Source organism: Panthera leo, chromosome F2 (genome assembly GCF_018350215.1).
Source record: "Panthera leo isolate Ple1 chromosome F2, P.leo_Ple1_pat1.1, whole genome shotgun sequence".
Taxonomy (NCBI): Eukaryota; Metazoa; Chordata; class Mammalia; order Carnivora; family Felidae; genus Panthera; species Panthera leo.
Window position 1 is genome coordinate 17,440,415 of NC_056695.1, and position 14,949 is coordinate 17,455,363.

Sequence of the window (14,949 nt, forward strand, 5' to 3'; positions counted from 1 at the left end):
CTTCTGCTGGATTTAGGCTGTCTTTGCTGTTCTGCTTCTATTTCCTTTAGGTGTGCTGTTAGATTTTGTATTTGGGATTTTTCTTGTTTCTTGAGATAGGCCTGGATTGCAATGTATTTTCCTCTCAGGACTGCCTTTGCTGTATCCCAAAGCGTTTGGATTGTTGTATTTTCATTTTCATTTGTTTCCATATATTTTTTGATTTCTTCTCTAATTGCCTGGTTGACCCATTCATTCTTTAGTAGGGTGTTCTTTAACCTCCATGCTTTTGGAGGTTTTCCAGGCTTTTTCCTGTGGTTGATTTCAAGCTTCATCGCATTGTGGTCTGAAAGTATGCATGGTATGATTTCAAATCTTGTATACTTATGAAGGGCTGTTTTGTGACCCAGTATGTGATCCCTCTTGGAGAATGTTCCATGTGCACTTGAGAAAAAAGTATATTCTGTTGCTTTGGGATGCAGAGTTCTAAATATATCTGTCAAGTCCATCTGATCCAATGTATCATTCAGGGCCCTTGTTTCTTTATTGACCGTGTGTCTAGATGATCTATCCATTTCTGTAAGTGGAATGTTAAAGTCCCCTGCAATTACCACATTGTTATCAATAAGGTTGCTTATGTTTGTGAGTAATTGTTTTACATATTTGGGGGCTCCTGTATTCGGCGCATAGACATTTATAATTGTTAGCTCTTCCTGATGGATAGACCCTGTGATTATTATATAATGCCCTTCTTCATATCTTGTTACAGCCTTTAATTTAAAGTCTAGTTTGTCTGATATAAGTATGGCTACTCCAGCTTTCTTTTGACTTCCAGTGACATGATAAATAGTTCTCCATCCCCTCACTCTCAATCTGAAGGTGTCCTCGGGTCTAAAATGAGTCTCTTGTAGACAGCAAATAGATGGGTCTTGTGTTTTTATCCATTCTGATACCCTATGTCTTTTGGTTGGTGCATTTAGTCCATTTACATTTAGTGTTATTATAGAAAGATATGGGTTTAGAGTCATTGTGATGTCTGTAGGTTTCATGCTTGTAGCGCTGTCTCTGGTACTTTGTCTCACAGGATCCCCCTTAGGATCTCTTGTAGGGCTGGTTTAGTGGTGATGAATTCCTTCAGTTTTTGTTTGTTTGGGAAGACCTTTATCTCTCCTTCTATTCTATTTTTTTTTCTTCAACTTTTTTTTTTTTTTTTTTTAATTTTTGGGACAGAGAGATACAGAGCATGAACGGGGGAGGGGCAGAGAGAGAGGGAGACACAGAATCGGAAACAGGCTCCAGGCTCCGAGCCATCAGCCCAGAGCCTGACGCGGGGCTCGAACTCACGGACCGCGAGATCGTGACCTGGCTGAAGTCGGCCGCTTAACCGATTGCGCCACCCAGGCGCCCCTCTCCTTCTATTCTAAATGACAGACTTGCTGGATAAAGGATTCTCGGCTGCATATTTTTTCTGTTCATCACATTGAAGATGTCCTGCCATTCCTTTGTGGCCTGCCAAGTTTCAGTAGAGAGATCGGTCACGAGTCTTATAGGTCTCCCTTTATATGTTAGAGCACGTTTATCCCTAGCTGCTTTCAGAATTTTCTCTTTATCCTTGTATTTTGCCAGTTTCACTATGATACGTCGTGCAGAAGATCGATTCAAGACATAAGTCTGAAGGGAGTTCTCTGTGCCTCTTGGATTTCAGTGCCTTTTTCCTTCCCCAGATCAGGGAAGTTCTCAGCTATTATTTCTTCAAGGACATCTTCAGCACCTTTCCCTGTCTCTTCCTCCTCTGGGATGCCAATTATGCGTAGATTATTTCTCTTTAGTGCATCGCTTAGTTCTCTAATTTTCCCCTCCTATTCTGGGTTTTTTTATCTCTCTTATCTCAGCTTCTTCTTTTTCCATAATTTTATCTTCTAGTTCACCTGTTCTCTCCTCTGCCTCTTCAATCCGAGCCGTAGTGGTCTCCATTTTATTTTGCAGTTCATTGATAGCATTTTTTAGCTCCTCCTGGATGTTCCTTAGTCCCTTGATCTCTGTAGCAAGAGATTCTCTGCTGTCCTCTATACTGTTTTCAAGCCCAGCAATTAATTTTATGACTATTATTCTAAATTCACTTTCTGTTATATTGTTAAAATCATTTTTGATCAGTTCGTTAGCTGTTGTTATTTTCTGGACGTTTTTCTGAGGGGAATTCTTCCGTTTCGTCACTTTGGATAGTCCCTGGAGTGGTGCGGGACTGCGGGGCACTTCCCCTGTGTGTCTTGAATAACTGGAGTTGGTGGGTGGGGCCGCAGTCCGACCTGATGTCTGCCCCCAGCCCACCCCTGGGGCCACAGTCAGACTGGTGTGTGCCTTCTCTTCCCCTCTCCTAGGGGCGGGATTCACTGTGGGGTGGCGTGGCCCGTCTGGGCTACTTGCACACTGCCAGGCTTGTGGTGCTGGGGATCTGGCGTATTAGCTGGGGTGGACCGGCAAGGTGCACAGGGGCGGGAGGGGCAGGCTCAGCTCGCTTTTCCTTCGGAGATCCGCTTCGGGAGGGGCCCTGCGGCACCGGGCGGGAGTCAGACCCGCCGGAGGGATGGATCCGCAGAAGCACAGCGTTGGGTGTTTGCGTGGTGCAAGCAAGTTCCCTGGCAGGAACTGGTTCCCTTTGGGATTTTGGCTGGGGGATGGGCGAGGGAGATTGAAATTTTTCTTAAACGCTAGTCTCTAGGTAGGGTTGGGAGCCTCTTTTCTGCTATCATAGCAGCTTTTGAAATCTCCGTTCCCTTGGTGGGGCTTGAACTCACAAACTGAGATCGTGACCTGAGCCAAAGTTGGATGCTTAACCTTGGTATGCCCAATTGTAGTGATTTGTTTAAATTTGTCTTCCACTAAATTTGTCTTCCTTCTATCCTTGAGGATAGATACCATGACTTAGTTAAACATTTTTATAAATTTCTGGTGCCTTGTACAGTACAAAATGTATAATAGGTGATTGGTGAACAAATGAATACATGCATGCCATTGGTGAAAACAAATGGAACGCATGTGTGCCATTTTCAACTAGTCACTTGTTCTGGAAAGTCTGCCTAGTACTAGGTTAAAGATTTTAAATATCTCTCACAGAACTTAAATTTTCAAATAGTTGAGGATTCTGAATTAGGTACGTTAATTTCATTAGCCAGTCTTTCTCTTTTTTTTCCTTCTTTTCTGGATGACTTCTATTTCAAATCACAAAATGTTATAGCTAGAAAGAGAGCTTACAGATCATCTAATTCTATCCCCTGCTTGACAGACTACAGAAGGGAGGAGTTTGTGATTATAAAAACAGGCAATGGTGTCTGAGACTCAGTTACATCTTAGACTCTAACTCCAGTGTTGTTTAACTGTGGCAGGCTGTTTTTTAAAATGCTGCTATTGTTATAATAATAGTATAAATAGTATAATAACTATTTATAATAATAATACAATAATGTAATAGTAGTAGCAATAGTAATGATAATAACTGTGCTATTATTTGAGTTCCTTCCTGTAAAGTAGCTCTTTTACCTCTATTTCATGCATGAGGAAAATAGAGAGTTAGCAAGGTTAAGACACTGTCCCCAGCCACACAGCTAATAAATGATAGAATTACATTCATCTGGTTTGTTCTCTTTCACTTCACTCTATTGTCTGGTTTATGCCTGGTACCTTTAGAAACAAAATTCACAATCTTTTATGTTCATGTTCTCTTAAAACGAAAAATTACTTGTTTGGAACATTACAAAAATCTTAACTTTGTTTCCTAATCTGAAAGGTGTGGGTTAAGACTAAAGAATCTCCATGGTCCCCATGGGCTCTAAAACTCCTTTGATGATGAAAATAGGTCACTGTGGCCACCAGTAGCAGTATTAGCACTAAAACTCTAGGTTTCCCAAGTCAAGAGTTTGATGATGTTTTTACCCTATCCTACAGTATTGGAAATTGGGTCCTCTTGGTTCATTTTCTTGAAGCAGTGAAATGACAGAGAAATCGGTATAGGTCAGTTTCATACTTACTGTGGAGACTGAAGCTTTCATTTTGTCTAAACTTTGAGTTCTTTTCAGTCTCTAACTGAAACTTCGTGAATGACAACAGATACATTCATATAAGTTCTTAGAGAGATTTTTAAAAATATCTCTTTCCAACTATAATTCTTAAAGATAATATGTCAGCTTTATGTAAACTTTTGGAATTTATCCAGTAATGAGCTTGTTAGCCATTTCAGTTTTACCTGGAATTTTTTCAGATATTTGCATGCTTAATGTTGATCTAAAAATTAAGTGTGGAATTTCCCCTAAACTCTGACCACTGTAGGCCTCTTTTTCCATTTATTGACTTCTTTGTTTTCTTATGTCAGGCTTTCTATAGGGCCTTTAAAACTTTAAAATCAGTAATGGAAGTGGAAAGCACTTAGTAGCACTTTGTGAACTTCCTTATTAGTTCACAAAGGAAGGAAAATTACAGTTGGTCTCCCAATATAAAATGTACTTTTAGTAAGTCTCCATAGAACAATTTAAGCTGTTTCCCTATAATCATTAGGTTTTCTCTAAATGTTTCAAATGTAGTCATTCATTTTAGTTTTCTCCCTTATGTTAACTTACTAAGCTCAGTTCCTGAAAAATAACTGTTTCAAGTATAGTTTCTAATGTAAGCCTTGCATATGCTTTCTGTCTTGTGATAACAAAGAATGCCCTTGGAAGAGTTTTATAAGATACTTTCCTGAGGGGGTGCCTGGGTGGCTCAGTCGGTTGAGTGTCCGCCTTGGGCTCAGGTCATGATCTCACGGTTCATGGGTTCGAGCCCCGCATTGGGCTCTGTGCTGACAGCTCAGAGCCTGTAGCCTGCTTCAGATTCTGTCTTCCCCTCTCTCTCTGTCCTTCCCCTGCTCACACTCTGTCACTCTTTCTCTTGAAAAATAAATAAAAACATTAAAAAAAATTTTTTTTAAAGATACGTTCCTGAAATTCTTCAAGAAATTCACAGTCGAACAAGAAAAAAATACTAAGTGCATCTGATCTAAGAGACCAGATCTAATTTCTATTTGTTCTTTTATAGCCATACCTTACATTTAAGAAATGGAAATAAACGTACGTGACTAGAAACAACCTATAATTTTGGTGTCAAAACGCTATACATTAAAAGCTTTATTGAGTAAAAATAATTGTATTGAACCAAAACTCATTTTTAAGTTGAATATTGTTTCCAGATTTTATTGAGACATTCACCAAGTGTCCTATTTTTCCATTTTTAGAGTATATCTCTTAAGAATCAGGATTTAGGATGATGGATTTTTAACCCCACAACAACAAATAACAAAACAATGAAAGTGGTTAAAGATTGTGCTATCTCTTCCAGGCATTCTACTGTAAACTTATGCGTTCCAATCCTATAACAGAATTACTAGGTATAAATGTTATCCTCATTTTACAAGTAAGGATTTAAGTCTTCGGTTCAGGGTCAGTTAGCTAGTAAGTAGCAGAAGCAAGATATTTGAATTAAGTTTTCTATTTCCAAGAAACTTTTGTGCTTAACCTTTATTGCTAAAACTACTCTTGCATGGTCCTTAATTATCAATAGTACAGACACTTCTGAAACTGCTGGACAGTTGTTCTTTAGGAGTGTTCCATTGTATCTTTCAGGGGATGTTTAGCAGCAGTTTTTTAGCAGGCAAATTTTGGTGATACTCAACCAGTTCATCACCATTCCCCAGTTACAAGGACTATCAGTAATTCTTGGTTTTTTTATCTTAATTAGTAGGATTTTTCAGTCACCAGTGTCATAGTGTTAATTTTTATTCATTGCCTGGTAGTACTTGAGGAATTGGACAAAGCAAACCACCTTTCCATGTTTTATTTTGTTTAATATTTGTTTTTAATGTTTGTTTATTTTGAGAGAGAGAGACAGAGAGACAGAGCATGAGTGGGGCATGAGAGAAACAGATACACAGAAGCCAAAGCAGGCTCCAGGCTCTGAGCTGTCAGCACAGAGCCTGATGAGGGGCTTGAACTCACGAGCTATGAGATCATGACCTGAGCCAAAGGTGGACCAATAACTGACTGAGCCACCCAGGCACCCCTACCTCTCCAAGTTTTGTAATGAGTCTATTTAGAACCTAAAATAGGCATTTCTTTGGAGAGTTTTCTTTTGGGAGATATGTTTTCTGCTTGATTTTAATTTTATAATCATTGTATTTATAGACTTAAAAATATATATATATTTCTAAGTATTTCTTATTGTAGATCAGGAAACATGAATTAAATAGCTTCTTGATCAGAATTCACTGTCTTGTGCTTGTCTATTCTTATATAACTGTATTGATGATAATTACATAATCTGATGTTAAATAATCCTAATAGTTTGTCTCTCTTAACAGATTTTATTAAACAAAGAAGAGCAGGACTGAATGAATTCATTCAGAACTTAGTTAGATATCCAGAACTTTACAACCAGTAAGTAATTTTTATTGTTTTAAAGAGGCGCTGAAACCAAACCTAAGAATAATGAATAAGCTACTGATCTAGACTTTATACGTTCTGTGGAATGTTACTGTGCTGTATATGTTTGTAAAATTATCAAGCTGTTTTTCCCTGGTATTCTTTTTTTTTTATTAAAAAAAAAAATTTTTTTTTAACGTTTATTTCTTTTTGAGACAGAGAGAGACAGAGCATGAACAGGGGAGGGTCAGAGAGAGGGAGACACAGAATCTGAAACAGGCTCCAGGCTCTGAGCTGTCAGCACAGAGCCCGACACGGGGCTCGAACCCACGGACTGCGAGATCATGACCTGAGCTGAAGTCGGCCGCTTAACCCACTGAGCCACCCAGGCGCCCCTCCCTGGTATTCTTAAAACTCCTTTTCCTCCCATCAACTCAAGGCCCTGGTTATCTTCTTTCTTCCTTTTGTACTTGTATTAGTTTTGTAGATTAAACTTAAAAGAAATTTGCATAGCCCATAGTTAAGACACTTTTCTAACTATATTTATTCATGTTATATTTATACTTGCATTCAAAAAGGATTTGTTAAATCACTATACTGTATACCTGAAACTAATATTACACTGTAATGTTAACTAACTGGAATTCAGATAAAACCTTTTTTTTAAATTTTTTTTTAACATTTATTCATTTTTGAGAGAAAGAGACAGAGTATGAGCAGGGGAGGGACAGAGAGAGAAGGAGACACAGAATCCGAAGCAGGCTCCAGGCTCTGAGCTGTCAGCACAGAGCCTGACACAGAGCTCGAACTCACGGACCACGAGATCATGACCTGAGCTGAAGTCAGATGCTTAACTGACTGAGCCACCCAGGAGCCCCTAGATAAAACCTTTTTTTAAAAAGCATTTATGAAGTACCTGCTGTATGCATTGGTATATAAGGAGAACTTTCCAAAGGCACAGGCTAGTCTAGTGGGAGAAACAGACATGTAAATCAGCAATTAAAGGTAGATAAGTTTTATGATAGAAGTGCTGGAAGATAATGGAGAAAAAATGTGGCCAGCTTTTCTTCAGAGGAGGTCAAGCAAGGCTTCCTGGAATTTAAAGGATGTGCAGTTGTTCAGGAAAAGGTAGGGAGAGAGCATCCAGACAAAGGGGGCAGAATCTGCAAAAAGCCTGACATATTGAAGATACTTATGTGTTTACATTTCATCTCATGTTAATGAGTTTAAGCTTCTTTCTGTAGGCCAGCAGCTCCTGATGAAGTCAGAAGTCAGCAGCTCCTTATGAAGTTCCTCTATAGGAACATATAGGTAGATCCATGGTTTGAGATGTGTTTTCAGTTGAGTTTGATAATTCATGGGTGTTCATTATATTTATTATGATTTTTAATTTACATATATGTTACCTACATTATCTTATTTTTACAATTTTTTTTTTAATATTTATTCATCTTTGAGAACAACAGAGACAGAGCACAAGTGGGGAAGGGACAGAGAGAGGGGAGACACAGAATCTGAAGCAGGCTCCAAGCTCTGAGCTGTCAGTACAGAGCCCGATGCGGGGCTCAAACTCGCAAGCTGTGAGATCGTGACCTGAGCCAAAGTCGGACACTTAACCGACTGAGCCACCCAGGTGCCCCTTACATTGTTTTGTATATATAAAGTATTGTGTTCTAAGAAGAAGTAAAGGGGATAAAGTAAAATATCTGGGGAGCTTTCCATAGCTCTCCTATCTGTGTAGACATGAAGATTGCCTTATAGACAGTGATGCAAACAGGACACCCTTTAATAGTCTTTTCAGAATCACAGCCTGAAGGACTGTATATTTAGCAGTTCTAAAACAAGTGACTACCATTTGTGTAGTTCTTCACAGTATAATTATTGAGGGCTTGTACCATTCTGAGCAAGTCCTCTGACCTCTTTTTTTAACTTAATTTAATTTATTAAATTAGTAAAATTCTAGAACTGGACCTCCTCTGACCAAGGTCTCCTTCCCAGTGCTTTGGATTTTCCCTCAATGCTCACAGGTAGGATAAGCTCAGGGAGAGGTGTGGCACCTGTGGTAGCTCTGGGGTTAGCCAGTGCATTAAGGAGCAGGTGCCTTTCCATCCTGAGCCTCTAGCAAGTAACAAACACAAAATTAGGGAGGATCTTTGAACTCAGGGTTTGTACATCTGGTCTTTTCCTCAGCAAAGAGCCTTTTGTGATTCGGCTCTCTGTATAATTATTTTTTAAACATTATGCCTTTGCCCTAGGACAAATTCTGTGTCTTCAGCTTAGATCCATCCCTCTAATCTTTAATTTTTGCTGTATGCACTTATTACTTCTAATTGGCATATTAGTGGCTTGTTTTAAATATAATGTATACATTAAGAAGTCGAACTTGTCTTCTTTGATAGAGCCTCATATGGAATAAGTATAGAATAAATGGTGGTGATGGATATTATTTCTCCTGACATTTTGAAGTGTTACTCAGAACTTCTAACACTCTATATTAAGTTCTAAATATTCATCCTGGATCTGGAAAGTAATATTATAAAAATGTTATATTTGGTATTAAAATTCAACTAAAAGCAATTTGATTATATTAATTTTAATTATACATTTGAAATACACATACCATAAAATACACAATTCTTAAGTATACAACCCAGTGGATTTATATGTACATATACAACCTGTAACTACCACCATTCTATTCATGGTCGAGGACATTTCCAGTACCTCAAAAATAAATAACCAAGAGTTTTTTCAAACTTAATTTTTAACTGATGTTTTCTTTTTAACAAAAAAATGACATTTCATATTTTCTGAATCTCATCTTGATGTTAACCAAGCTTTGCTAATTTTCACACTTTTCATTTAAACATCAAACTATAAAATAGTACAGATTTAAGAGAGCAAGAAGAGAAGCCAATCATCAAGTGTATTTCGAACACTTACTATGTGCCTCTTATTCCCATTTAGGGAAATGCACTTTAAAAATACTTCTACTTGAAAAAAAAAAAGTACTTCTACTTGATAAGGTGCCTGGCTGGCCTAGTCAGTGGAGCATGTGACTCTTGATCTTGGATTTGTGAGTTCAAGCCCCATGGTGGGTGTAGAGATTACTTAAAAGTGAAATCTTAAAAAAAAATAGAAAAAAAAGTACCTTTATTTGCTTATGTTAAAACAATTTTATTGGGGTGCCTGGCTGAGCCAGGTGGCTCAGTCAGTTGAGCGTCCGACTTCGGCTCAGGTCATGATCTCACAGTTTGTGGGTTCGAGTCCCTTGTCGGGCTCTGTGCTGACAGCTCAGAGCCTGGAGTCTGCTACAGATTCTGTGTCTCCCTCTCTCTCTGCCCAACCCCCCACCCCCCACTCTCACTCTGTCTCTCTCTCCTTCAAAAATAAATAAACATTAAAAAAAATGTTTAAAACAATTTTATTAAAATTTATTTTTAAAATTATTTAAAAACTGGAATAAGGCAGGTTGACATTTCTCTGATCTCTGAATAAAAAAGGTTTTCTGAACATATTGGCAATGCATGATACATGTAAAGTAAAACAATGACAAATTTGACTTAATAAAAACTTTTGAACCCCAGAAATCACAAGTGAAGTTAAAAACCAAAAATGTAGAAAAAGTTTCCCATAATAAAGAACAGTAGATAAATCTGCTTCATCTAGAAAGAGCTTGTGCAGACAGAACACACTTAAGACACCAAAAGAAATGGACAGAGCCCTTTAATGATTTATAAAAGAGGAGATGCAAGTGGCTGATTACCAGAGAAACTGAACATTTCTGTATTATTTAAGAAATGCAAGTTGGGGGGTACCTGGGTGGCTCAGTCGGTTAAGCGTCCGACTTCGGCTCAGGTCATGTTCTCACAGCCCGTGAGTTTGAGCCCCGTGTTGGGCTCTGTGCTGACAGCTCGGAGCCTGGAGCCTGCTTTGGATTCTGTGTCTGCCTCTCTCTCTGACCCTCCCCTGCTCATGCTGTGTCTCTCTCTGTCTCAGAAATAAATAAACATTAAAAAAAAATTTTTTAAAAAAATGCAAGTTGGAGTAAAAATACCTTATTTTAGCTTTATTGCAGCGTAACACGTACAGAAAAGACCACAAATCATGATTATGCAGCTTAATGAACTACGAGAAGGTGAATGCATCTGAGTTGCCAGCCCCCAGGCCAAGAAATGTAGAACATTACTAGCATACCTGAATCCCCTCACATGCCTCCCCTCGACCACTGTTGCTTCGTTCCTTCCCAAAGATAACCGTTCTCCTGATTTTTAGCAGGAAAGATTAATGTGCCATTTTTGTACTTTATAATAAATGGAATCATACAATATTCTCTATCTGGCTTATTTTCATGTTTATTTTTGAGAGAGAGAGAGAATGAGCAAGGGGAGGGGCAGAGAGCAAGGGAGACACAATCTGAAGCACGCTCCAGGCTCCAAGCTGTCAGCACAGAGCCCGGTGCGGGGCTCGAACCCATGAACTGTGAGATCATAATCTGAGCCAAAGTCAGACTCTCAGCTGACTGAGCTACCCAGGCACCCCTCTATCTGGCTTATTTTCAACCATGTGAGAGTCATTCATGTTGTTGCATATAGCTATAATCTGTTGATTTCCATTGCTGTATATTATCCCATTGTATGAATATACTCCATTTTATCCATTTTACTGCTCAGATGCACATTTGAGTTGTTTTTATTTTATTGTGAATAATGTTGCCATTAACATGTGCAGATATTTCTGATGTACTTGGAGTAGAACTTCTGGGTTGTATGCTATGTATATGTTTAACCTTAGGGGATAATGTTAAACATGTTTTCCAGAGTGATTGTACCAAATAATATTTCCACTATCCATTTGTAAGATCACATTGCTCACCTCACCAGCACTTAGTATTGTTAGCCATTCTGGTAAGTGGGTTGTAGTATCTTACTGTTGCTTTATTTGTATTTCACTAATTACTAATACCTTTTCTTTAAATTACTGTTTTTCACTTTTAAATTATTAGAGATAATAATATAAACCGAAATATTTAATGCCAATCAGAGCTGGAGAGAGTCTTCAGGATATTCATACACTGCTGGGAGAGAATAAATTAGTATAGCCTTTCTGGAAATCAGCTTAACAAACTATATTTAAAACTTGAAAATGGTTTATAATTCAGACCAAATAATTTTGTTTTTAAAAATCATGAATGCACAAAGATTATCAATCACAACTTTATAGCAGTGAAAATTCTATAGTAAAAATTTGGAATCTTTGTATCCATCTATGTATCCTAAAATGAAAGAATCATTGAGTAGCATTTAGTGCATTCTCACTGTACAACAGTATACATCTATCAAAAGTGACTGTTTACAAAGACTTTTTAACAACACGGGGAAATGTTCGTGATGTAATTTTTATGTGAAAAACATTAAAAATATTTTAAATAGAAGATGGTCTTAGTGGTACAGAAAAAAAGATTAAAATAAAATACCACCAAGATACTAGTAGTAGTTGCTTCTGTGTGATAAGATTAAAGATCCTTACCCTCACCTTTAAAATTTTTTTTATTGAGGGTCCCCTGGCTGGCTCAGTTGGTTAAGTGTCTGACTTTGGCTCAGGTCATGATCTCACAGTTCATGAGTTTGAGCCCTGTGTTGGGCTCTGTGCTGACACCTCAGAGCCTGGAACTTTCTTCAAGTTCTGTTTCTCTCTCTCTCTCTCTCTCTCTCTCTCTCTCTCTCTCTCTCTCTCTCTCCCCCTCCCTCCCTCCCTCCCTCCCTCCGCCCCCCACTTCTCCCGCTCACGCACGCTCTCTCTCTCTCTCAAAAATAAACCTTAAAAATTTTTTTTAATTTTTTATTGAGATAAAATTCACATAAATATAATCCACCCTTTTAACTGTTTTCAAAAGTATACAATTTAGTGATGTTTAATATAGTCACAGTGCTATGCAACCATCACCACTATCCTATTCTGTTGTCTCAAGCCTAATCTAACATTAACATCACTCCAGAAAGAGACTGCAGTTGACCCTTGAAAAATACGCATTTGAACTTTGCAGGTCCACTTATGCATGGATTATTTTTTGTTACAGTACTGTAAATGTATTTTCTCTTTATGATTTTCTTAACATTTTTTTCTCTAGGATACTTTATTGTAAGAATACGCTATATAAAACACATAACACAAAATAAGTGTTAATCAACTGTTTATGTTATTGGTAAGGCTTCAGGTCAACAGTAGGCTGTTAGTAATTAAGTTTTGGGGGAGTCAAAAGTTACACATGGATTTTCAAGTGCATGGGGCATCAGGGCCCCTAAACCCCCATGTTCTTTAAGGGTCAGCTGTACTTTTGAATTTCTCCTTTCACCCAGCCCTTAGCAACCACTAATCTACTTTTCTGTCACTGTGAATTTGCTTATTCTGGACATGGCATATAAATGAGGTCATATAATATGTGATCTTTTTTGTCTTTTGTTTTTTCAGCATACTGTTTTTGAGGCTCATCCATGCAATATCATATGTCAGTACTTCATTCTTTTGTATGTAAGAATAATATTCCTTTGTATGGATATGCTACATTTTGTCCATTTATCAGTTAATGAACAGTTGGGTTGTTACTACTTTCTGGCTATTGTGAATAATGCTGCTTATGAACATTTGTGAGTTTTTGAATGGATGTGTTTTTATTTCTCTTGGGTACATGCTAGGAGTGGAATTGCTTAATATATGGAATTTCTACATTTAACTTTTTTAGGAACTGCCAAACTGTTATCCATAGTGGCTATACTAATTTACATTCTCACCAGCTCCTCACTTTTTTGAAAATTATTTTTTGGAGCACCTGGGTGGCTCAGTCAGTTAAGCAGCTGACTTCAGCTCAGGTCATGATCTCACTGTTCATGGGTTCAAGCCCTGCATCGGGCTCTGTGCTGGCAGCTCACAGCCTGGAGCCTGCTTCAGATTCTGTGTCTCCCTCTCTCTCTCTGCCCCTCCCTGCTTGCTCTGTTTCCCTTTCTCAAAAATAATAAACATTAAAAAAATTTTTTAATAAAAAATAAAAAAATAAAAATTATTTTTCATCTTTCTGAGTTTCTTAGTAAGGCCTTTTATTTTAGTCCACTTTTTTTTTCTCTTCATGTTTGATCTTCATACCCATCTCTTCATCCCTACTGTTGATCCCTACTTGAATATGTTTGTTATATGTCTTCGGATATTTGTTTATTGGGTGCTCCTTCATGTCTGTGAATATTTAAAATATACAAAATGATACTGTGCTACATGGTTCCTTGTTTCTGACTCTTGAGTGGAATTCTCTGGGTCGTCAACCATAGCTTTATTAGTTTCTCTATTGGTGGATGCCTATTCTTCTGATTTATTACTATAGAGAAAGTTGCTGTGAGTATCCTAGTTACATGTCTTTCACTGAACCTGTACAGAATTTTCTTGTGGTTTATTCCTACAACTGGAAATTATGGGCCCTACACAGTTTAACCAATATTGCCAAATTCCTTTTCAGAAAAGTTTCCTCATTTTACTTTCTTACTAGCAATGCATGAGGGTGTCTCTTTCCCTATGTCCCTATCAACTTTTGATATTATCTGTCTTATTCTAATCTTTGCCCATTAATGGACATAAAATGGTATCTCATTTGTTGTTTGACTTTGGATTTCTTTGATTATTAGTTAAGCTAGACATCTTTCTTACCATTTGGGGTTTTTCTTTATGAACTGCCTGTTTTTATCTTTGATCATTTCTCAGGTGGATTCCCTATATTTAAAAACTTAATCAGCTTGTTACTTTTATAATAGTAGTGATGGATTGTATTGGCATTCATACTGTAAATGCTATTACAGTTACTTTTATTTTCATTTTAAAAGGGAGAAAAGCTATAGAGATGCTTTTAAAGTTATAATAGAGTTAATTTTTGTTTTTAGTCCAGATGTCAGAGCATTCCTTCAAATGGACAGCCCAAAACATCAGTCAGATCCATCCGAAGATGAGGATGAAAGAAGCACTCAGAAGGTAGTAAGAGGGATTGTATTTTTTAACAGAAAAAATGCCATTCCCCAAAGATGAAATTACTGGCAACTTGAGGGCAACATTTACTTAAAATGATGTAATCTCATCCACTGTAAATTTTCTACCCTGTAGAATACAAAAAAACAAATGTGTACACCTCTTATTATTTCTTATAAAATTTATAAAATGAGTACTTTTATGATAAAAAGTAATCCATGGTAGTATTTAGTAGAAAGTTTTGAAAATAGTAAGAAGTATTTATCACTAACCAGACTAGTAATTTTTAACATTTTAGTGGTTTTCCAACTAATCTTCTCTTAATATATAGGGATTTTTTAGTTACCTAATTTTAATTATACAGTATATACAATTTTATATGCTGTTCTCTTCACTTTACATCTTAATTTTTGATCATTCTATGTCTTCATAATCATTAACATACTTAAACTATTGTTTTGAATTTTGACCAGCAGGAAAGGCCTTTTTAATCAGAATGTTAATTTAATACTTCTTCCTCTTC

General features: G+C 37.3%; 1 protein-coding gene across 6 annotated transcripts in view; it reads left to right on the forward strand.

The window, feature by feature from the left end:
* Window positions 1-14,949, forward strand: part of LOC122210693 (serine/threonine-protein kinase Sgk3) — a 144,210-nt gene that overhangs the window by 90,472 nt on the left and 38,789 nt on the right. For all 6 annotated transcript variants that reach the window (XM_042923516.1, XM_042923517.1, XM_042923515.1 and 3 more), the window contains exons 5-6: window positions 6,362-6,437; window positions 14,345-14,432. In XM_042923516.1, coding sequence (XP_042779450.1) covers window positions 6,362-6,437; window positions 14,345-14,432 — 164 coding nt within the window. The remainder of the gene's footprint in view (window positions 1-6,361; window positions 6,438-14,344; window positions 14,433-14,949) is intronic.